This window comes from Simochromis diagramma, unplaced genomic scaffold, assembly GCF_900408965.1.
Source record: "Simochromis diagramma unplaced genomic scaffold, fSimDia1.1 OVJJ01000159.1, whole genome shotgun sequence".
Taxonomy (NCBI): domain Eukaryota; kingdom Metazoa; phylum Chordata; class Actinopteri; order Cichliformes; family Cichlidae; genus Simochromis; species Simochromis diagramma.
In genome coordinates, this window is record NW_024387197.1 from 1,912,501 (window position 1) to 1,937,780 (window position 25,280).

The 25,280-nt window shown below is 38.8% G+C and overlaps 1 protein-coding gene across 2 annotated transcripts in view; it reads left to right on the forward strand.

Annotated features, from left to right (window-relative positions):
• Positions 1-25,280, forward strand: part of zmat4a (zinc finger, matrin-type 4a) — a 158,888-nt gene that overhangs the window by 3,703 nt on the left and 129,905 nt on the right. The window contains exon 2 of one of the 2 annotated variants that reach the window (XM_040050060.1): positions 23,010-23,111. The exons of the other annotated variant lie outside the window; for it this stretch is intronic. Within the exon in view, the coding sequence (XP_039905994.1) occupies positions 23,010-23,111 (102 nt within the window). The remainder of the gene's footprint in view (positions 1-23,009; positions 23,112-25,280) is intronic. 2 annotated transcript variants of the gene reach the window in all.

A 25,280-nucleotide genomic window follows, 5' to 3' on the forward strand; every position in this document is an offset into this window, starting at 1 on the left:
CAGCAGTAAGGTTCTGCACCAAAACAGCAACATGTTATAAAGTGTGTCAGATAATAAAGCTCCTTCAACCCTATCTTTAATATTCCAGTGATTTTTTTCAACCACCAAGGATGACTACAATCCTTTCTGTTTGTGAAAACCTTCAATTGAAGAAAAGAGCACTTCCATTCCCCCGCATGCTGTCTGTAATTTGTGATGCCTATAAATAAGAGTCTTTGAAGCTCTGCGCTTCCACATCATCAATAATGTGTTTGTTTTGCAGAGTTAAAATTGCTCTGCTTCTTTGTTGCTTTCCATTGCATCCTTGCCAAAGTTGTTTCCATTCTCTCTCCATTATTCCTTTCACAGAAGGTCAACTGAGATGGGGCTTGAGATTTTTATAAATAGCACACAAAGTAACCAAGTGCTCCAACCATTGGCACTGAGCACATTTATTACACAGAGCTTGGAAGTTGTTTTGAAGGAAACAACTAAGAAAACTCAGCTGTATCACAGAAGATAATGTGTGCTTTATCAAAGGTGTGGAATCTTCTCTCAGCTTCCAGACAAGCTCCAGCTCAAATATGCAGAACCACTTGTATCTGCTTATAATAATGCAGTTACTGAATAAGATGTTAAACAAAGCATCCAAAAAGTGCCCCTGTTTATAAAGAATAAAACAAAGCATGGTTCTTTTTTACCTCTTAACCAGGTCATCGGCTACCCATCTAAGGTTAGAGTTGTGTATTTAGTTTGTGCTTAACAGGCATATTTTCAGAAATTCAAAACACTCAAAAGCCATTTTATTCAGTGCACCCATTCAGCTGCTTGTTAATGCAAATATTTAATCACAGCCAGACTGCTTTAAGGAGGCAGGAAGGCCACAGTAATTACAAATAATCGCTCGGTACAACCAAGGTATGCAGAAGAGCATCTGTGAATGCACATCACGTCAAATCTTACAGCAGCAGAAGACCACACCAGCAGGATTGGAAAAACACTGCCTGATGTGATGTGTGTCATTAAGATGTTAGGGTCAGAATTAAGTGTGGACAACATGAAAACATGGATCCAAGTTGTTGTTGGTAGTATAATGGTGTGGAGGATATTTTCTTGATATACTTTCGTCCCCTTAGTATCAGCTGAGCATTGTTTAAACACCACAGACTACCTGAGTATTGCTCCTTAACCATGTTCACCCCTTTATCACCACACTAAATCCATCGTCTGATGGCCGCTTCCAGCAGGATAAAGCATGTCACAAAGCTCAATTTATCTCAAACTGATTTTGCAAACATGACAGTGAGTTCATTATACGCAGATGGCCTTCACGGTCAGCATATCTCAATCCAGTAGAGATAGTTGATGCAATGGAACAGGAAATTTGCATAATGGGTATGCAGCATATGTGGAATGCTTTTATGACAATATGGAATAAAATCTCAGAGGGATGTTTTCAGGAATTTTTTAAATAGTCCATGCTGTGAAGAATTATAACAGTTCTAAAGGGTGTTCAGCCCAGCAGTACTAAGGTGTTCCTAACAAAATGACCAGTGAGTGTAGAATGTTAGATTACAGGGTTTTTTTTGTTAAGGCCTCCTCCCTTTATGTGTTTTTAAAGACATCATCTATCTTAACCCTAAACCCAGATGTTAAAAGGTTAAGGACTTTAGTGAAATCAAGCCAGTAGATGGAAAAATAATTATCCATGTATTTACTAAGGCATTGGTCGAACACAACGCTTGTTTCACCTTGCTTGGAAACACTTCTGGTGTCCCAAAAGAGTCTTTTAAATCTTAGATGCATGGATATGTCACCTTGTAGTTAAGTGCTTTTTTGTAAGCTGTTATGGATGTAATTTCCAAGTTACTTTAACTACAGGATCATCCAACAGGTTTGTGCTGTCATGTCCCAAGCCACGCTATGTCTCTGACAGCGTATTATTTGATTATTTGAGTTGAATCCTCCTTGGTCTCATGCCCACGCTGGGAAGAATTAATCTCATCAGACCGACCAGTGTCACTATTTTATTGTTGCACCGACTCAACATTTGCCCTAAATGTCTGTTCTGGCTGAACACCAAGCTGATTATATTACTGAAGTGCAGGCAGTATGCCCAGTGTGAGTGCTAATGTTTTCACTCAGCAGATCTGTGGATGCCGCTTGGGTCACACTGCATGGGAATAGGCCACTTAGCAGCAAACACAAAGCAAATGCTCATTGTTTCGACCTCAAGGCATGACATTACAATTTGGCCAGCCTTTGCCTCCCCAAAGCCAGAGCAGCAGAATAATAGAGACAGAATGGGAGGCAGATCAGTGCACAGGTCTCTGGAATAGGATGTAAAGTGTCTTTGCAGCCTCGCTCAACCAGTCCGGCTAATTTGCCCCCCTGAGAGCAATGTTAGAATCTCTCACATGGCCCCGGAGCACCAGCTGGACAAAATGCTGCCGATGATAGAGGAGGCAGATTCTATAGAGCTTACAGCTCAAAGTGTGCACGGAGAAGTGAGACAGCTGCTCTTATTATATATGTACTTTCCTTTGTTCCTTCCTTACTAAATCCTTGACCAGCACCAAGTTGCTTCAGTCCCATGTATTTTTAGATGATTTCCTTTTTTTTTTAGCTGCATTTCCTAAAAGACACTATATTTTCTTTCAAACATGCACTGCTTTTCAGTAATCTGAAGGTGTCTGAACTTGTCAACTTTAGAGTTAAACTTTTGCAAAGAAAAAGCGTTAATAGTCTTACTTGGCTGGACCTAGCAACATTGGCATCTAACATTTATTGCAGTCTCCGAGAGCAGTTGCATTAATGGAAAAGTACGCACAAGATACTGACTGTGCGTGTCTGTTGTGTATCTAAGCTAGTTGTTCTGCTTGCTTAAGAGCAAATGCATGCACATATGTGATATTAACTCTTACCAACTATCTACAAGTTGCTATAAAAGAAAATTATCTCTCTGTGGACTTTTACTTCAGCCAATCAGGAAGAGAGACTTGTGTAGGAGGGTACAAATTTTTAGCAGCACTGTGCCATGCACACGAAGATGCAGACATGCACACAGAAACAGGCAGAGAGAGAGAGAGCCTGCTCTTAGTGACAGTGGTGGCGAGAGCGAGAGTGTGTACTGTGACAAACAATGGCACTAGTATGTCTGAATAGTAACGTAAAAGTGACATGTATGACAGAATTAAATCATTTTGTCAAAGTTTAAAAATGGTCTTATATGACATTTAGCAAACCCAAAATCATCCTTCAGTTTCCCATGAAGCAGTGATGGTGTGTAACTGGGCCAAAACATTGTGTGTCATGTTCTCAGTAAAGGTGAAAATTGAAAATAAAAGTATGTGACATTAAATTGCATAAAGAATTTGACTGAAAGCGCTTGATTTGAACCAAAAGAAAAAATTATGCAGGCTTGGTATTTTTAATTGCAAATTGTTAAGGAAAGGGAATTACTACTTACCTAGCAAATACCCAGACAGTTAAATATGATATCATCTTAAGTATCTTAAGTGACTGACTGTCAGTTTAGAGCCTTTATTGCCTTTTTCAGATAAAGTCTCACCCAGTTATTTTGGTATCATGTTTTTTCTGTTAAAACCTTCTACAAATGGGCAATAAAATAGGTGGACATTAACTAAACTCAAACACTACCACTAACCCCAGATGTGTCACTGATGACCCTCTTAGATATAAGGATAAGACAATGCTTGTATTTCATGGGTTGTTGCCTCTCATTGTGGTGTCTGCAGAGATTGAAGCTCATGTCTTTTGGGATATGTAAGCAGCAGACCACCCTAGCATTACACTGGCTAACAAGACTTGCAATTAGGCCGAACATGAGACCTCTACTGAGACTGAGAGTGAAGTCCTTTGCAATCAAGTTGTGGGGTAATCAACATTCAGAGAGTGGCAGGAACAGTGATTACTACAGACATCCTGCTTGGATTTGATGATGATGCCAATGATGGTGATAAAGAGGACAATGAAGATGAGGATGGTGACGACGATAATTATTGTATGTAAAATGGATTCAGTTTTGTCATATGTATATATCAGTGTTATTGGATTTCAGTTCGGGATAACTTCAGTCGTATACAGACAGTCCTGGTCGGGTACAGATTGATTTACCACTAACTGATTTCTTCTTCTTTTTTTGTGTGTCAAAACTGTCAGAGTTCAGTTTTACAGATGAGATTTAGTTCAAATGATTTGAGTGAGAACTGAGAATGAATTTCAAATGATTTTTTATCCATCTCTGAATAAGCTAAAGGAACAATGCATGCTAGAAAGCAACGTCACCAGTGTGGCTATTTAGATACTGATTCCTTCATCAATACCATATCAAGATCTAAGGCTTTTGCTCTGACCCAGATTAAAATTCTACTCAAACTAGTCAATCACAGTTTAACTAAGAAGAAAGTTTGTAAATCATTGTCATCAATCTTTGAAGCAAAAATGTCAGATATTTATTATCTGGGTTTTCTGTGTTTTACTAAAAAAGCAACCTGCTATTTTCCTTTTTTATTCTGTCTTGGTGAACACCAATAATAGATATTTCAAACCCTGGGAGTTTTTAGTGTCCAGTCAAACCCTAAAAAGTCAAAGTCCAGTGTCCTCGCTGTCCCTGAAAGAAGGAAGCTTAACTCTTTACATATGTGCAGTTAACAGGTAGTTGTGAATGTAAAACCATGCTTAAAAGAAAGTACACCTTCTTTCAGTAGCCTACCTCCTTCTTATTGTGTTGTCTAATCTCAACAAAACATTGTACGATCATCTTCACACAAAGAGAAATGATTAACATCTAGATGTTTGTTTGTTTTTCTAAAGATTTATTATAAATCCCAGTTCTGTGGGTTTTCATGTTCATTGTCCTCTTGGACTGATGACCTCACAGTTCACCCTACAATACTTGATGGTTGACTCAAAGATGGCAAGTTGCCAGATTCTGTGGCTGGAAAACAAGCCCAGCTCATTACCCCTCACCACCACTGTGACTGACAGTTGGTTATTGGAGGTGTTTAAGCTGATATGCTGTGTTTGCCTTTCACTAAATGTAGCTGAATAAAAATAGATTCCAAATACACAAAATCAGTAGTAGCCCAATTAATACTAGTGGGGTATAAATATTGTGTTTACGTATGCGTAAATAGCTTTACAAGGGATACTGATAGTGAGAATTACTACAAAAGGTCATATTAGTCATACTGTGATTTAATTGATACGTTCTACATCTGTGTGCTAGTGAGTGTGTAAGTAACTGAAACAAAAATCAGTGTAGATCTGATTAACAAGAAGAATTATTGCCATTTTATTCTGTAATGCTTTGCTTTTATTTAGTTATGGCATTGATCCAGGAGTTCTCTGCACCATCTCTGTCTTCCACTCAGCATAGATTGAGCCATGGGACTTTCAGGTGGCGTTTTCTTAGTCAGAGGATTATTGCCCACGTTGGATTTTACACCAATATCTGGCCCCAGAGAACAGTGCTGGAGGCCCTCCAAAACTGGTGACCGACAAGCTCATTTTATTCCTTATAATAATTCATTGTCAGCAACAGGTGAGCAAAGATAACTATAGTCCCATTTATTCACACAGTAGAATACTGGCCATTGTACCATATCACTGATTGATTATTTCTGCTGTGCTGGACATTTAACACCCATTTGTTTCACTTGCAAAGTCAGGCAAAATGAGAAAAATGGAGGTGCTGTGGAGAGGACTTAGGGCGAATGCGAATAAATAGTGGACCATGAGGTCTATACCTTTTGAAAATTTCGTCATTGCAAGCTGCTCAGATTGCAATTTTGTTCATTTTCTATGCATCAATTTTCAGACAAAAGTGGATAATGTAGGTTTCAGAGTAATGCATCAAAATCTAAAAAGCTGAGTTTTTGTGTTTTTGAATAAAGCTTGCTCTTTCATCATGAGGGTTTCAGAGACTAGGAAAGCTGAAAAATCATTTAACATGATTCATGCCATCATAGAACTGTAAAAGTCTGCAGTGATCAGAATTATTGCATTCTTCAACAACTTCAGCAACTGTTCCAAGTGACTTAGAGAGTCATACTTACAGACAATCACTGTGGATATGTAATAAATTGATCAATTTATTACATACAGCACATGTATTACTACAGCACATCTTGTCTATATCTAAACACAAATGTAACAAAAGCTCTAACAATGGTTGGCTGGTGATCTCACATGAAAGCTTAGCCCATGGTCAGTGTTGGCCCAATGTTGTCAGTATGTACTGGCTGCAAATTCTGCTGGTTTGACCATTATCCTAAACAGTGCTGGCAAAGGGTTTCACTTTACTCATGGCATTTCTTCAGAGTGTTCATTGGGGTTGGACAGTCAGTTGTTAGTTCACTTATTTTTACAAGTAGGTGGTCCACTTGTGCAAAACTTAGTTTCAGACCAAGATTCTGCATATGGAAACTACTCGCCACCCGCCACACTTTGACTTGGTTATCAGAAGTACTTTACAAGTCTACACACACCCAAACACTGGTTCTCCTCAGACCTGGTATCATCAGCTCTAGTTGCACTGCACTGTGCCAAGTCATGAATACATGCATTTCCACTACACTGTTGTTTCCCTGGTGGTCTGCATGGGCCACTGGAACTAATCAGTCAAGATCTTAACCAAAACAAAGCTGTTTTGTGCTTATTATTAAGCACAAAAACAGTTATTGTAACTGTTGGCGATTTAACTTTAATCTTTCTAATTTAGAGATCACCTTGATTTTATTTTTCCTGTTAGAATTGCTTACAGAGTGGGATTTGGCGATTGTCCCATTGTCATTTGGTAAAAATCTTTGCCATCACTGGGCTGTATGTTTAGCATGCAGATTTTTTGGATATGAATGAATAGATCTGACCACTGGGACCATTACATTCGGCAACAACATGCACCAGTGCTGAATATATAGGTTGCACAATAATACTGTTTTACCTCAGACATATAAACTTTGCTATGGGTCATTCGACTTTGAAGTTATTACTCTGCCTCCTCAGATGTGGTCCCAACTCTGCCAGCAAGAGTTCAAAATGCCCCACTAACATCTTGAAATATGTACGAAAGCAGTCATGATACAGCCTCAACTCCTGGATCAAACCATGAAATTCTCCCTGCTGCTGCCTTCGTTTGAGAACTGGATGAATCCAGAATCTCAGTTTCTTCCTTTTCTTGTTTAGAAAGATCAGGATCAGCTCAACATCAACTTCTTTTTGAGGATGGATTTTCTGCATATGAAATGAAATGGAATACTTTTGGTGTATGTATCAACCTAGTATTATGGCAAAAGGTGTAATAGACACTCCGGTCCACCGTGTCCATTTCACGCTTCGCCTCTCCAAAACATGAAATGTACACGCACGCAGAAGATGCAGTAATCCGAAGTACCAGCACAGGGAAATATTTTATTTCAAGCCAGCATGAAGATAATCACAAGAAAGCATTTAAACAGACATTATTAGCACCTTTACATGTATATAGGGGAGACCGGGGATAGTTGTAACGTGGGTCAGTTGTAACACTTCCAATTTCTCCAATCAGGGCTAAGTTTCAAATGATGTGACTCATCCTGTGCATGCCCAATTCAGTTCTGCTATCACATGTGAAAAATCAGCACATTTTGTCAAACACAGACAATTTAACATGAAAAAAAGTAATTTGTATGCCAAAAAGTAAGTTTTTCTACTTTATTTCAATTTGTAATAGCATTATCTGCTTTGCAGTTAAACTCATCAAACTTGAATTATGTTATTTGTATGTCTATGGGGATATATTCTGTGTAGGTCTTTAGTGCTAATGTTTTAGCCGTTGGCTGTAATGTTAGCTAGTTCATGGCTATAGGAGTCTGGGTCAGTTGTAACAGCAACAGTCTGGGTTAGTTGTAACAATAATGCAGATGTTACAACTTACCGCACTATTACTTTAACTTATATTAAACAAGTTGGGGCAATGACATCAGCAGAGAGAGGTTCACTGGTTGCTTTTGTATATGCGGTTAATGCCATTGGCAACACAATTCCTCCACTGTTTGTGTTCCCACACATACATTATGCAGACCACTGTGTCAGAGATGGACCAGTAGGAAGTACTGGTAGTGGAAATAAATCAGGATGGGTGCAAGAAACAGATTTCCTCATCTTTCTGAAGCACTTTGCAAACCACACCAAGGTAAGCCATGATAAAAAAGTAATGGAAATTGCGTTGCTGGTGAACAACTACATTTTTTCAGCTTCATTGTTATGTTCAAAATTGGTGCAAGAGTTGTAGGTTATAATGCCCACTGAGCCAATGAGGCCAAACTCAAGGAAGACCAACCAAAATTAATGAAATATTCAGTTGCAGAAAATTCCATAATTTGTCTTTTTTGGGGGTTTAGAATATGTTCAAAAGCTAGATTTCTGCATTCTGTCACACACACAAATAGCTACATAAATGGCTCTAAGTGCATTCATGTGTTGAATAAACAAAGATTACATGTTAATGTTTTGTTAGTACCCTTATTTCATTGTGTTACATTTTACCCCAGGATATGTTACAACTAACCCAGACTATGGGGTTAATTGTAACATTTCACTCTTCGTGTTTGAGACCATACCATGCAATGGGTAATTGTGCTGCAGAGAAAATAGCTGCACTATTTAATAGCAGAGACATGTAAATACTTTGCATTACATTTTGAATCCACTACCTTAAAAGAGCTTCAATTTACAGACAGAAATGTCAAAAATGTTACAACTATCCCCGGTCTCCCCTACATATTAGCTGCCTAGGTTAATTGTTTCTGATGACGAAGGACCCTTGATTGTACTTAATACGTTTTCTGCTCACTACCGACTTTGTAGCTTTAAATATATTATCTCCCCTACTGGTAATGCAACGTCTGCATGCATTTAGATTTCACATTTTAGAGAGGCAAAGCGTGAAATGAACACGGTTGACTGGCGTGTCTATTACACGCTTTGCCGTGATATCAGGTTGTGTATATATGGTACAGTTCACATTTGAAAAAAAAAAAGATTTTTCCACTACATGCTCAGTGTTTAATATACTGCTACTGGTTAGAGGAAGAGAAAGAGAGATTTGACAGTTTCATCCTCCAGGCCCAAAAGAGAATAACATATTTACCAGTAGGCTAGTCTAACTTTGCTAAATGATGGATGATTTAGCCTAGAGTAATAGGTAAATACAAGTGGAAGGATTTCAATTTGTTTTTATGTGTATAACATGGTTTACCTGTCTCGCCTCGACTGTGGACTGTGCCCTCTTCACACACAGAAGAGTCCTTCACAGACACACTCACGTACTACCGTCTCTTTAAAAGCACTATTACAGTAAGCTCTAAATTAAAACCAGCAGACTCCTTCTGTTTTTACTCATTTTAAAATGAAGATGGTGAAGCTCCTCCCTGCATGCAGAGAAACATGTTCTTATTGCAAGTCAAACACAAGTCAAACACATAAAACTGATCAATATATATGAAAACCGTGATCAATATGTAATATATTTATATAAATCTCCTAATAATCCTTATAATTAGGCTACAGTCAGACTTCGGAAAGCAGTGGTTGGAGACCGTTGGAGACGGTGTGCAATGAACTTGGAGTCTTGTTGCATTAGAAATGGTTGCTTTGAAGATGGGGACCAAGTCTGCGACCAGTTGTACTCTGATTCAAACCCTTGCCTATCCGTCCGAGAGTAATTGCAATCAGTCTGAGTCGCACGACAATGACTTGGAGACAAGTTGCCTTCCACCAGGTGATCTGTGCAACTGCCTTGCAGTTGAAAGGGTGCTGCACTCCTAACCTCTGGGTTTCCATTTTTGAAGTTGTACCATGATAGTGTGATACATGCTGACTGTAATTTTGCATTGTTTTTTGGATGTTGTTTCAAAATATGTAAATATTATATAGTCAGTTATTCATGCCATGCACATTAATGCTCCCTCCATGCCATCAGTGCTGTGTGCTGACAGCCAGTTTCATAGTCCCTCTCCTCTGTAGCCTGGAGGATGCAGCTTTCATTATTTCCAAAAGGAATTTCAAATTGTGAACGGTCACACCACAGGAATGCTTTTCACTTCAACTCTTAAAAGAGCTCAAATTCAGAGGACTGTCAGAATTGCATTTTTAATGTTTGTGGAGGCAGTAATCAACTATGTTTTTCAGAAGTTTTCTTGTGCCCAGGGACTGATTTACAGATCAGATCAGAATTCAGTTTTCCATGAATTTAGATTCTTATTTCCAATGCAGGAGGTAAGAGTGTTGAATATGCACCCAATTAAAAATTTCCTTAGCAATTATGTTATTTGGCAAGCACTTTGATAAAATTACATAACTGAAAAATACAATGAAGTGTGCCATTAGTGGAGTGTCTCATCCTTCAGATGAACTCTTGGAAAGCTGCTGGTTAGTGGTTCTGCTTTGCAGCGTCTCTGATCGTGCCACAAACAGCACTCTGCCTCCTGCAGGTTCTGGAGACCGTCCCACCCATGGACCAGATTCTTTTTGAGGAAGTAGTAGGATGATATCAAGAACTTCCATAACAGCAGTATGGCCAGTAAGCCATCGTGTAGTGAAATAGTACTAGAGGCTGGGGTCCTGTAGCTCCTGTTAGAACAGGCTCTCCAGTAATCACAAGGTTGGTGGTTCAATCAATCTACTCAAGTAGAGTAGAACAGCATGATGTAAGAAACAGTGCATTTAGAGACTAGAAAAGTCACTGGTTGGCATGACTGAATTTCAAAATAGAAGCTAGTAAATTGATTGCTGGTGGTAGACAATAAAAAAAAGCCAAAACCAGACGGTCACCAAATATTCCTGCGTATCCGTTAGTCTTTGTGTGGGAAGCAGCGGAATTGTGCTGCCTCAGGGCCATGAGAGAGTAGACATACAGATTAAATGACTGCATTTTGTGTTTATTTACATTTTACACAATGTTCTAACTGCTGTGGAAACTGGGCTGTATAACTACACTAGCGCTTGCTTTCTACAATTTGTCATAGTCAGCGTCATAGTTAAGCGTAGTGAGAAATTTGCATACTGTGAACTTTTTTAAGAAAAGACCTTATTATGATTTTACGTGATCAACGCTTCAGCAGTTCTTTGTGGCACGAGCTCACTCAGGGCTCTGCAGCCCCTCTCTTTCTCATGCTGCTACTCTTAATGTGTGGAGCTACTATGATTAATTGGCAGTTTTACTACTTGCTATACTACATATGGAATAAATGACCAACTTCTAATTTATGGGTTTCTACAGTCCTCCGTGTGTAGTCATAATTCTTCATTAAATAGCTCACAATTTATTGGTTAAGCTTACTTTATGTTAGGAGTTGAGGGTTACTGTCTACTGTCTACAGTCTGGTTTATTATTTTGCCAATAGATTATTATTTTGGCTGAAGGCACATTAAAAATAATTTCAATGAGCATCCCTCTTTCTGCAGAAATACAATAATATACAACTGAGCACTAACTGAAAGTGTCTCATTCTTGTGTACATGTTGGTATTATTTAGATGGCTTGAATTCACTGGGAGGATTGTAGTCTCATTTTAAAATCAGTTAGTAATAATAATAATAGTTTGCTAATTATGAAACATCTTCAGGCCACCCATAAAGAGAAAAAAATATACTTAATTTAAATTTGGCCATTTCCTTGTGCAATGCTGCACAACGTCCACCCCAGCTGCTTTTGTTAGGTCAATGCCTAGAACTCCTATTCTGACCATTTGGATCTGTGTCTTTGGTAAGTGCTGGATTTCCTCCACTGTACCAGAACTGTGAGCCTTCAACTTGAATTTTTTATTTGTAGTAGAGAACAAAGTTGAAAGGAGACAAATCTGGTAAGGTGTGTGCTGAGTGAAGATTGTGTTAGTGTATCTGAACAGATCCTGCTCTGTGAACAAGTGTGTATTGGCACGATAGCATGTGTCACACTTGAAGTTGTTTGCTGCAGCGAATGGTCTCCTTGAGACCTTTAGGAATTTTCAGGAAAAACAAAAATTTGCAGTCACATCTGTGGTTTCACTAGTGGAGAGAGTGGTGAGTGGACCAGCAGGGACTGGCAGCAAGAAGGTGGCTGGTTTAGGGTTGAAGTAGCTGGCCGGGACATGTGGGAAATCTGGAGTGCACACTTTGGTGTTTACAGTGCTGGAAAACAGCAAGGAAAATAGAAATCCGAAAGGATAACAGTAATGGGGTCTGAATTTTTATAACACCATGGCTAACAGACAATCTGGCAGATAGTGGGTGGTGAGAGCTCATTTATAAATACTGCAGCAACGTGATTAGGTAATTGTCCTGGTGTGCCAGCCAGCCAGAATCCTACAAGAACCAAAGCCCAGCCAAGAGGGAGAAAGAGAAAGAAAGGGAGAGTAAGAGTGAGAGTAGAGGAAAAACCAAATAAATGGACATGTTGGCACTGGAGGCATATAAACATCACGATAAGGACATGTAAAGTGATCTGCTGTATGAGGAGTTAAATGACATTAAATCACAATGGATTCTTTTTACATTGTATGATTATAAAGTGTGACTTTTTATCCAGGAACTTTGCTTTTGTAACTCCAGTACAGCAACTGGATCTGATCGTCGCAGCTCAAAACAATGCTTACAGTTCCCCAGACACTGCTCATCACACTGTATACCTAAAAATAGCAGCGGGTCGTTTTTTTTTCTTCTTTTTTTCAATTTTCAAGATATCAGAGTTTGTGCAGCTCTTCCAGTCCTAAAAGCTGTCAGTATGATCTGTATCATGGATGGAACAGCACGCAAAAGTAAATTATCAACTGAAAAGGTGCAACATGTTCCTTTTAGATGTATTGTTTACACATAACAGGGCCATGTGGTACATGCTTCATTTAAGGATGCCTTTACATCTGCTGAGGTAATATTTGAAGCTAGAGGGCAACATGGAGATCAGAGAATATATAGCCTCTTTTCAACTAGTTCCTTGAATCTACTCAGTTTCTGTCCTTTTCCATTTTTAAGGAATCACTGACATGACTCATCAAGTGATGCCACTGATTGGCCAATTTGTGGCATGCAGTCTGTTGATGTCACGTTTTCAGACTCAGCTTGCGTCGAACCCCAGCTGAGCAGGTACTACCAGTACCATGTACTACCACCTAATGGAAAACCCTAAAAACTGAATTGAGTCGAGTCAAGCTGAGCTGAGTAGGTACAAGTGGAAAAGAGCCATATGACGGAGCAACTGGTAAGTGGTAAGGACAGAGACAGAAAAAGTCTTTGAACTTTAACATCAAATTAAAACATCAAGTAAAAGAGAAATCACTGGTGGACTGTGAGATTTAAAAAGAAATGTTCAAAAACAAAAGCAGCCGCTGAATTCCTTGTTTTAGGAGCCTTGAAGAATAATCCCAAATAACAAGTCAATAGAAAGAGTGAGTGAAAGCATCTAAATCAGCAATTTGTGGAAGCAGGAGCTGTATTTAAAGTTGCTAATTTCTTGTTAGCAGCAGAAATCCAAAGGCAAGACTTAACGAAAAGTCAGAAAGGGCATGACAGCAGAATGACCTCTCACCAAACGTAAAGCCAAAGGTATGGCATAAGACAGGAGGAACTTAGAAAAACGTGGAATTTATGGGGCATCTGTATATCTGTTCCAGATAGTGTCTCCAGCATGAGTCTCACAGTAGCCAAGTCTGTTTATTACTGATTTAAAGAAAAAAAAAGAGTAAATGTTGAGTACTGTCACATATACTTACTGAATCAAAGAAATGTTATTTCCTTTGACATCAGTTAACTTTTACTCTACATCTGAAAAAAACCCTGTACAAACACCATTAAAGTCAGTCTTTATATAAGATGACAAAACGTGTGCACTTATAAATAGAAATAAAAGCTAAAACATGACAAAGATTCTACCTTTTCCTCTTTGTAATGTTGGCTGACGCCAGGGCTGTGCAGAGATGTTTGAAGGGGCGGGTGCTCAAAGTTAAAAAGGGGCACATAGAAACAGGCTGAATAACAACAACCCACATTCATCAAGAATCTAATATGAAATCACATCATACTGTATCACTGTCATCAGGTGTGGACAACACAAACCAAATGTAGCCCGTGTTTTTACCTGAAGGGGTACAATGTTCTGTTGAGGGGTTGCTGCTGCTCCTGGTGGTGTTAGAGGACAGGGCTGTGTTGATCTGAGACGGTAGACATTTAAAAAATCCATAGGAAAGATGGTAGCTGATTAAAGACGTGTTATGAGATAATAATAAAAAAAATACAAAGATTGGTGACAGCGCTTGGAATCATAAGGCAAGAGGTTAAAAAAACTGTGGGAAATAAACTGAAACCAGAACATTAGTAGGGCAAAAGAGCGGGGTTGTCGTGGTAGTGTAAGAATGTAACAAAAAAATCTATACACATAAAACACACACACATGCACATGCAGTGACATTTTATACCTTCTCCAGAGTACTGTATATACTATACCACAAGTTTGCGTCATGGTGCTGATCCAGAATCCTCATTGTTTATTCCTAATGGTATAATAATAAAGTAATAATAATTAACTTACTTTAAAGCAAACTATGTTCCCTAAAACGGTGGACAGAACTACAGACCCATGACGACTTTACACAGTAAGCTAGCAGCTGACCAGCACTTCTTGTGCAGTTAATAATAGGACAGTTAATGTTTTGAATTTGAATTGAACTTGCAAGCCAAAAATTCAGTAAAGACCAAATGGACTGTGAGGGTTTTAGGATGACTGCAGTTCACTGGAATGTTTCCTAGATTGTAGCCTTGTTGGTGTTGTATTTCAGCCTTTGCAAATGCAAACTTAAAGGTAGTGTAAGTCATTTTTGCACTAATAAATATATATTAATTGATGTGTATTTAAAACAACAAATTCACATAAACAGAAATAATTAAACATAAATAATTAATTATAACTTAATCAACTTTAAAATTCCACTAACGTCAGCTAGCAGCAATTAACAACAGCGCTTATAAGAAAAGTTTAGGATATTCTCAACAACTCACCTCAGTATCGCTGTAATCGGTCAGAAGTGCGCTACACGGTCTCATCGAATCAGTCTCCTTTTACAAAGTTTTACAATCTCCTCTAAAGTAAATAGACGTGAACACCCGAGCTGAGCTAAGCTGTCAACATAGCTGAGCTGAAGTAAACAGAAGACTGACAGCATCTACTCACTACAGATGAGTAGCAGCCAAAGTTGTTTGTCCTGGAGTGGCCACTGTAGCTGGGATGCACTTGAAATGGGAGGGGTAAGAAATAATAATGGATTGGATTTATATAGCGCTTTACAATGCCACTATTCATTCACACACTGGTGGAGGCAGCTACAGTTGTAGCCACAGCTGCCCTGGGGCAGACTGACAGAAGCGAGGCTGCCATATCACACCATCGGCCCTTCTGGCCAACACCAGTAGGCGGTAGGGTAAAGTGTCTTGCCCAAGGGCACAACAACCAGGACAGAGAGCCCGGGGATCGAACCGGTGACCTTCCGGTTACAGATACGCTTCCCAACCCCCCTGAGCCACGGTCGCCCCATAAGAATTGTACTGATATCAATCTGCAATGTACTGAAATCTCGTGGTGAAATTTTGCTTATAGTACCTTTAATTTTTAATGGCTTCATTTTGTGATATCATCATATTGCTTCCCAAATATGTTTCCATAGTTTTGTTGTATTTGCCATTGTTAGAGTTGGAGAAAAAAAAGCCAAAAAAAAAAAAAGCTTTGCTCCATTTTTACAGTAAAGTTTTACAGTCTGGTTGAGATGATGATGATGATTTATTTATTTTTTTTTAATGTTATTTGACTTGCTGACTGTCATTTTGGCTGTTAACGTTTAACCTGGTATGTATCAAAAAAATCCAACACAAATATAAGTAGACAGTATACAAGAATAATAATGTCTGCCCAAATAAGTCTGGCAACTCATTTTAGCATTTTTATATGTAAATCTTTTTATCCATCTGAGGACAACTCAAACTGTGGTTGACTTAATGGTAAACAATCCTCTCCTTCCTATTTAGAAAGTTCAAATGGTACAAATGAGCTGGACCTCAACTCGATTAAAATGCTTCCTTAAAATATTAAGAGAGCATTGCATAAAGGAATCGTCACAAACTTTGATGAACTGAAGCAATGTTAAAAAAAAAAGGGGCAGAAATTCACTCAACTATTAGAGAGACTGATAAAGTCACAAAAAGAGAAAAAGAAAGAAAATACATAATACATATATGATGTTAGTGTTTAGTATATAGTATTAGTATAACATGGCTGCACACTGAAATAAAGTCTCTTTGTGTCGGAACTCTGTTTTTGTGTATTATTTGTGTATTTGGTATGCCACAAATGTAGCAAGACTTAGTACGTCTGCAGGACACAGAGAAACACAGTGATACTGTTGAAAGCTGATATCAGCTACAGCTTTTTAAATGCCTCTTCTCTCTTTTTTAAAGCACTCTGCTGTGTGTTACATCTCTCTGACAGTTTAAGGATGGGGGGAACAATCTGGGGCAGCTAGTCACTAAAGCTCCTCACCGGAGGAATTTGAGGGCTGTGTGTGGGAAGTGCAGAATCGCCCCATGTGAATACAGTGGAATTCTAAAATCACTTAGTTAAGGATGAGACAACACATTTGGTATTTATGTGGCTTTGGTTCTAAGAGATGATTGCTCAGTGTAATCTAAGATTTACTGATATTATTCCGAACCAGACAATCAGACAACGTACCCCAGTTGTTGTTATCAGCTAGTCTCCAGTGTGATGATGCATTATTGAGCAGGGCTAGTGTTGAAGGCTGGTTTAACATGTGTGACATATTAACTTACATTACATGTTCTTAAACCTTCAAAACCTGCAACTTCCATTTACTCTCACTTCTGTCCAATTCCGATCAATCTTTTATTGAGATTTGATAAATTCATTCTAACAATGAATGTCAGTGAATGATTAACTAATAATTTTTCTGACCTCCTGACTTCTAAGAGTCTTTCAAGAATTGATTGTCATAAAAAAAAGTCACTGATATAGATAGTCAAGTTTGATAGCAAACAAAAAACTCTCAGGTGTTGTTTGATCCACTGGCTGTCTAGGAACACATGTATTGTATTTTTGGATTTCAGTGGGTTATCGCAACAGCTCTGAGTTGCTATAAAATTTGCCGCATACATTTGTTGTGTACATTTCTAAGTGTGATTTTTCGTCTTTAGTTTTCTACTTGAACAGATTAGCCCAAAATCAATACTCGGATAACTTTGGGGATTTCATGACGTTCATCTGCAGTTCCTGGTATGTTGGCATTGATTCAGAAAAAAAGAAAAGTCCACTGAGGATAAAATGTAGTACTGATACAAGTGTAACAGAGTAATGCCATGCTGTTCAGACAGCTCATTTTTAACCTATTGGCAGCGTCTGATCAAAAGAAGCATTTGTCCCATACTCACTGACATTCTCATTTGTATGCTTAATAGCATATGTCTTGAAGCGCCACTGTGCCCTACAAAAAATAATTTAAGATCTAATAAAAAGCTGGCAGAGAACTGGATATTTTCTGGGTGTGTGCACTCTCCAGAGGTCTTTCCGTGTTGTGTTTCCTGTTCATGCACTTTTATTTTTTATTCACAGTGTAACCAAAACAGGCCTAACCTGTCCAAAGAATAGGCCTGGGACATTCTGATAGTCAAGTCAGAATGTCTGTTCATATGATAGGCAATGACAAGGCGATAGAATTGTGTTAAAATGTTTCCTACCTGACATTGGGATTAAAGCTGGAATTTTTATGTTGTGACAGCAGCAGTACCCATTTAGCTGGTTATCATTATTTGTTATCTGAACTATTCTTAGCCAAAGGGTCATCTGCCACTATGGCCAGCACGAGTCCAGCTCATCTGCATGGGCATTCATCCAGCTTCCCAGCTTAACACACTCCCTAACGAATTACAACTGACCTTTTTAGCAGCAGCATCTGCTGGGCACTCGCCACTGTAACCTTCTTTTCATCTCTGAACTCTTTCTCTCCCTCTGTTTCATCAGCTTTTTTCTTTTTTTCTATCCCCAGCTTCTCTTTTCCAGCTCTACGGAGCTTGCCTCCGTTGATGTGCTAACACTTTGTCGTAGTCAAAGACGGTCGGTAAGCAGGATTGAGGTGCGAGAAACAAGCTGGCTTTCTGCTAATTTGATCATTGGTGTGAAATGTGCTGGTTTGTTTCTTCTGACTTCTCTGGTGAAGGAGAAACAAGGGACAGAGTGGCAACATAACTTCTGTAATGAGCTCACGGAGCTGTGCTGAGAGAGCTTGCCTGTAATGTTGTTAACAACAGCTGCTCTGATCAGATATTGATGATTGAATTGTGTAAAGGACCCCCTGTTGGTTTACAAGTGCGATGCCTCCCCTTATCCAATTACACGGGGTAAAAATTAATATTTTTCTCATTTAGAAGAGAGTCAACCTCTTGCAATTATAGCAATGTATCTGACAGTAAAATCCATTAGCTTAATGAATTGAACACCAAGGAGAGGCACATGTTAATTTGGTGAGAAGCTGTTGCTCTTTGGAGCGCTGTGCTTAATACTCAGCAGGACGTTTCCTGCTTTCTCTCTTGTGCCTTTGTGTGATAGACACACTCAGGAACAAGTTCTCTTCTCAGGTAAAAAATAATTATTTTTTTTCTATTTTTGCCCATCCACCACTTCTCATTAAGTTAATCTTTACAGGAATGAAACATGAGCTGACCACTAGGTTCAGACCTAACAACAAGGGGCTTTATTTCTCAGGACCTCTTCAGCTTACTTGCCACCATGTTAGCACAGGGGTGGCTGTAGCTCAGGAGGTAGAACAGGTCCCCTACTGATCGGAAGGTTGGTGGTTCGATCCCTGGGCTCCTCCAGTCTGCATGTCAAGTATCCTTGGCCAAGATACTAACCCCAAGTTGCTCTCCGATGCATCCATCGGAGTGTGAATGTAGTTGGTAGAGCTTGAACTCTCTACTAATGGCCCACCATTAGCTATATGACACATAGTTGTATATGTAGACAGGGCATAACGAGCTTTTGACTGGAACTATTAGCATAGGTGTACTCTTTGGGCTATAACGGAGAATATCAAGTATGAAACACAGAGTTGATGACCTTTGAAGGGTTGGAAGTACACTTATGGTTTGGTTTAATGCTATCCCTTCCATCTATTTTCTGATAGACCCAAACCAAACCCAATCTTATAACAGAAGATCTGTTCGGTCGAAATTCAGTTCAGTTAAATCCAATTATATAGCACCCAATCACAACAATAGTCACCTCAAGGTGCTTATAAACCCCAGAGAAAACCCCAACAATCACATGACCCCCTATGAGCAAGCACCTGGCGACAGTGGGAAGGAAAAACTAACTAAAAAGGCTCAGGGAGGGGCAACCATTTGAACGATTGAGGGTAAGGATACATGTAAGAGACTGGACTTGAAAAGCAATGTTTTTTATTTTTTCAGAATCCTTCTTACGCATAAGTAGAATCATACATAAAATGCTACCTAAACCTAACCCCTAAGTGATTCACTAGCCACTTTGTGGACATTATGAGGTTTTGAGGGAACAATTTGGCAAATTAGCCAAATTCTAGTTATGTAAATTGTCTGGGTACACCTCTGACTCACAATGAGATACAGATTTAAAGTACATGAATCTAATGTTTGTCTAATGGCAAACCGAAGATGTACAAGGTTGGTTTCAGAGTTTCAGAGAACAGGACAAAAGAGGAAAAAAGCCTAACGAAGGTGTTACAAGGGGTCTCGCTTCTTAGTGAAATAGGTCAATACAGCATTACCCAAAATCAAAACCACTAACAACAAATAACTTTTTAAGAGGCTTTGTTTTACTGTTATTTATTAGGTGGTGTTGAGATTTTTACAGTAAACTCCCACCATTGCTGACCTTAAATGCAGACAAAATATAGGGTCAGAGCTCACATCCTAACAATAAATCCAGCTGAATGATTTTTCGTGTCTCGCGGGATTATGCATTGTGGAGAGAGATAACAGAAAAAATATTTACTTATTTCTCTGTTTACTCCACATTGTAGGGTTTTGGCCATATAGTCCAAACTAAGATGAATATGCAGACTTTACAATGGCAGAAATAGAACTGAGACCTCCTTCTAACTATGGAAAATGAAGTCAGAGATAAGAGTTGCTTTCATTCCCAGGCTGCTGCAGAAGTTACCTCTGATGCCTCTGCTTCTTAACAGAATTTAGGCAGATTAATTATTCATTTTGCACATCTGTGCACCCTTGCTAAAATAGTGAGTGGCTCCAACTGGCACAGGCTGATAGAGCTCTCAAAGATGCTTATTTATGTTGTTTGTCCTCTAGAATCTGAACTAGAAGTGACGGTGCTCTCGACTGATTACAAGACTTTGGAAGCGAGTGGCAGTGCTGACTTATTTATGTTTCTCTTCTTCTCTTGCTGTTTATCTGCAGACACATACACTCCTGACATGTTTTGCCCCTGTTTTCTCAGTCTGACCATATCGTCTTTGCTGCCAGAGGGTAGGGTAGTGTAGGGCCTACCTTACAATATAAAGCACCTTGAGGCGACTGTTGTTGTGACTGTTTGGCGCTGTATAGATAAAACTGAATTAAACTGAATTGAATGATAGTGCAAATATTTCATACTTGAATAACATGCAAGTTTATTCTTCTGTTCTGTTGCTGGTGCTTCATATTCCAAGAATCCAACATTTTCTCTGATGCTGAAACTACTGTAGGCTGAATTTCTTTTCCACACACAAAATTTATCATGAATCATTAGGGCAATAAACAAAGATTCAGGTCTAGAAACAGAATTAGTGTAAAATCATTTTGTAAATAAATTTCCATCCTCCTACCTTGCCTAAAGACGACCACCAAATTTCTGTCTTTCTCTTTCTTTTGCTGTATCAGTCAATATAATTTTTTATGTTCTAAGTAGATATTCTCTGGCCAGTGGATGTAAATTTAGCCACTTGGTTTGTTGGCATGATGAACTATCAATTAGTAATAACAAGGAAAAAGATTTTTTTTTCATCTTTCTGCCAATGAAAATGTAAAATCCGACCCCAAATAAGCCATGCAAATTATACATTACCACAAGCTAAGTGATACTCTCTGTGAATATTAAAGAGTACACTTAAGGGAAGCTTGTAAAACCACACAGACTGGATGTAAAAGGCAGAGGAAACCTCTAGGTCTAAAACATTATGGCCAACAGGGGTGAATCATCTGAAAACTCTGAATTTAATGATGACTTTGAGACAGTGATCTTACTTCTGATTTGTGAGCTCAGTCTCTTTTTGCGTACTCTGTTGCTGCTTAAGAGTATTTTTCAGTTCACTGTGACACAAATTTTTTTTATAGAATGTTATCTCCTTAATAAAAAACAAATGTTAAAGTAGGGTATAATTTAAGGTTTGTCTGCCTTGTGATTGACAAGTCTCTAATGAGCCCTTTCCCTTGGCATTCTCCAGCTCTCTGTCAGAATATTTGTGTTTCCTGCTTGTGCTTGACAAACCAGAGGACACCTGGTGCAGTTTTTAAGACCAAACTCATCCTCACCATGGCCCTACTAAGTGATTTGAGGAGGATTAAAACTTTGATGATCATATGCTGTGCAATGATTCCTTGAGTAGAGATTTTGAATCTAAAACCAATACCAAGATGCATCTTCTTCCATCTTGTTATTAATGCATCTTAGTATTACTTGACAATCTTGAGCTGAATGTGTGTAAGACCAACAAAGAGATAACAGTGGACATTACCAGAAAACTAGCAAAGAACCTTCATCCTCTCAGCATGAATGGGATCCAGCCGGAGAGGAAAGACCAGTTATTACCTCAGGTGACTGAAGGACTTATGATTTTGCACTACAGAGAATCCTGTACTGCAAAATCCCCACCCGGATGGGGAACTACATCCAATGGGACCAGTTGTCCATTACTAGTTCATTCTGCCGAGAGAACCCATAGTTACAATCTCCCAAATCTGCAGGATATATACATCAACATATACACCTTACTAAAACACGTGTTGATGGTTTCATTACTTTGTTACCCATTTGTGCCCAAGTGTATTAAATAAAACCGGCAACATAATTGTTGTTAAACTGTATTTTTAAGACTTCTTAAAACTTGTTACAGTTTTCCTACTTTTGCTAATAGCACAGAGCTATTAGCTATCAAATTTGTAAATTGAAACAAGTTTGAGATAAGTTCCTCCTAAGTTCCCTCTGTCCCGTGGCTCCAAATGAAGCTGCGCCTTTGTAAATGAGGATGAGTTAAGCCTGACTGCTTCCAAATATGAAATGCGAGCTTCTATTGTAAACCAGGCTGAATTAGTAATAGAAAGCAGAGAGGGCTCAGCTATGAAAATAAAAGGTTTTTGCAGCCATGTCACCTAGAATACATTTTTTTCTCCTCCAACACACAGCCTGGAGTTCAATTTTATACTTTAATGAATTCCCAGGAACAGCTCGTCTTTGATCTCTTGTTATTTATTCATTAACAAATAACATTTTAGCTTCATGTCTTAAGTGGGATATTTTGTATAGTTTTTCTGACTCATTGCTTGCAAAAGCTGCTCAGCATCTGTCACTAAGTTAATAAAATATTGATTAACTGTGTTGAAAATATGAGTTTATTGTTTACTTGCTCTATTACATCTTGGTTGGTTTGTCACAGCTCCCTGTAGACCCACAAAACAAGGCTGCCTGATAGTACCAATGGAAATCAGACAGCTTTCTGTGTTTGTGTGAATGTACAGTGGACATATAGTGTCATTTTGTCAAAACTGTTAGTCAGAGAGGTCCAGTTTGATTCGGACTTGCCGTTTAAATATAAAAACATTTTCCCTAACTTCTTTTGACTCATCCTGTCTGAAATGGGCTTTTTCTTTCAAAAACAGTCAGCATTATGTGTGCAGTTCTTAAAAACACCTGCCAAAAACTGAACTCCAGTCAGTAAACTCATTTTCTCCTTCTCCAGATGAAGTCAACAGAGGTGGACCAAGGGCTTTTCACAGACAGCTACTGCAAAGTGTGCAGCGCTCAGCTCATTTCCGAGTCCCAGCGGGTTGCCCATTATGAGGTGAGAGTCACATGACCCTGATATACTATCCTACTCTATTGGAGCTAATGACAAGATTTGTGCTGTTTAGGCACTGCCCCCAGAGACACTTGGAAAATCTATCCACCTGAGCCCTGCAGCTCCACACTGACATACACCTGAGTTCACCCAGTTGTTTGTTCTTTCATTTAGCCTCAGTTGAATGCAAACCTAGAAATACAGATATAACCAAAAGAGAAACTGAACTTTGAGATTTTCCACAGCTCATACTTTAAGGGGTATTCATGCACACTACCTAACATTTTAACCCCAAGAGATCATTGCTGAATTCAAACTTTGACAGCACAGTTGCAGTAAACAAGAAAAGCCATTAGTGAAAAGCTACAAAGCATTTTAAAGTTATAAATAAGTCTCTAATCTCTCATTTTGTATTTAAGTATTGCAAAGTGATACAACTAACTACTGCAAAATAAATGTAGGACTGGTGTTAGATTGGTAATCAAAGCCAAGTATTGTATCCAAATAAATCCCCCAAATTTTCCCTTCATTAACCTTACTGTTCACAAACTGAATTGCCCTTTGTTTCTAATGGTTAATATAGTTCCTGACATGGAAGCCCACTAATTAATGATATTCTATCAATAGGATTATTGAATAATCTCAGTAAAGCCCTATTATTTTGATATTTTGGTGGCTAGCTTTGGAGCTGGCTAGTAACTACCAAAATAGAGAGATGGACTAAAGAAACCACAAAATTTGTCTGCAGTATGCCAAATACCATCTCACGTCCACTTTAATGTTCTTGCAAGTGAGTTTTAAGGAGTTTCTGACAAAATAAAATAAAAAATGTAGTAAATCTATGTAAACACATCTGTACCTGTCCTTTAACCCGACGCGCTGAAACTGGCGATGCCCCAATCAGTCAACTCAAGGTCAAATTGAGGAAGGCAGCCAGTTGGTTTCCTCAGGTTTGGTTTCCTCCCATCATCAGGTAGTGGACCTCTATCTCTCTGCAGATGCCACCGCTCACTCGCTGTCAAACTGAGTTTCAAGACCAGTGAGTCTGATGGCTAGCCTGCCGCTACAGGACATCTGCAGTAACAGGAGTTGAAGGGACTCATATGAACACTACCATCCAGGCAATATTATCAAAGACTGGCCAGCTGACTTTCATTCTTTGAGAGGCTGAAAGAAAACAGTTTGAGACCTTGAGTCAATTAAGCATGTTATTGATTTCCTGTTGTTGTGCATCAGTTTGCTGAGGTAAAATCTCAACAACGAAAACGAAATGGTTTTTTTGTTTGTTTGTTTTTTTTACATTTTTCTGACAGTGTCACTTTGTCCTAACTTTGCCTCGTCCTAAGCTTGCTTTCCTTGACTTTGAGTCAACTTTTCTTTTGCAACTCTTAACTCAGACTCTGTTTCCTGCAGGGCATAGTGCTCGCTGTGCTGCTGCTGCGGAGTGCTATTTAAAGTAGCCCTAACTGCCTATGGGAAACAGGAGAACTATTGTGTTCTTCAGGCTGTTGCAGGAGACAGAAAGTGGCTGTACCAATCCGAATCAAATATTAATTTTGTTATTGTGTGGTGAATGCAGAATACAGCACTTGGCCTGTTGCCTACTGGAGATGGAGTGTATTTGGCTTCTATTTTAGCACAGTTAGGGTCTAATGCATGGTGACATGTTTGGGTCATGTTGACGACAGTAAGAAAAAAGGGAAGTGCCACAACAAAGTAAACTTTTGAATCGAGATGGCAGTTTTGCATTTGAAAAGGTGAAGTGTTTGCATTTTGTTTTTGTCGATTTGATTCCAGCAGTGCTGCATTTGAAGATTTACAGTTGCTGTATATCAGACTGTAGAGCTTCAAATCTTCTAACTTGCATCTGAAACTCATGACCTCTTTCATTAAAAATATGAACATATGTATAAATCATAATAATGGTCATTAATAATGAAAAAGTGCATTTGCCAAAGAAAGAAGGAAGCCAGAAGATTTTACGTCTATGCTTCAGGTGAAGCGCTGGGCCAGTTGTGTATCTGTAGTTGAAAACTCCTTTTGACGGGGGATGCACACCAATTTTTTTAAGCTTTTTGCAACAGATAATATGTTATTGTTATTGCCATTTCACATTTTTGGCCTTAAGGGTCTGACTTCATCACCCCTTGGAGATTCCCCCCACTCAAGGAA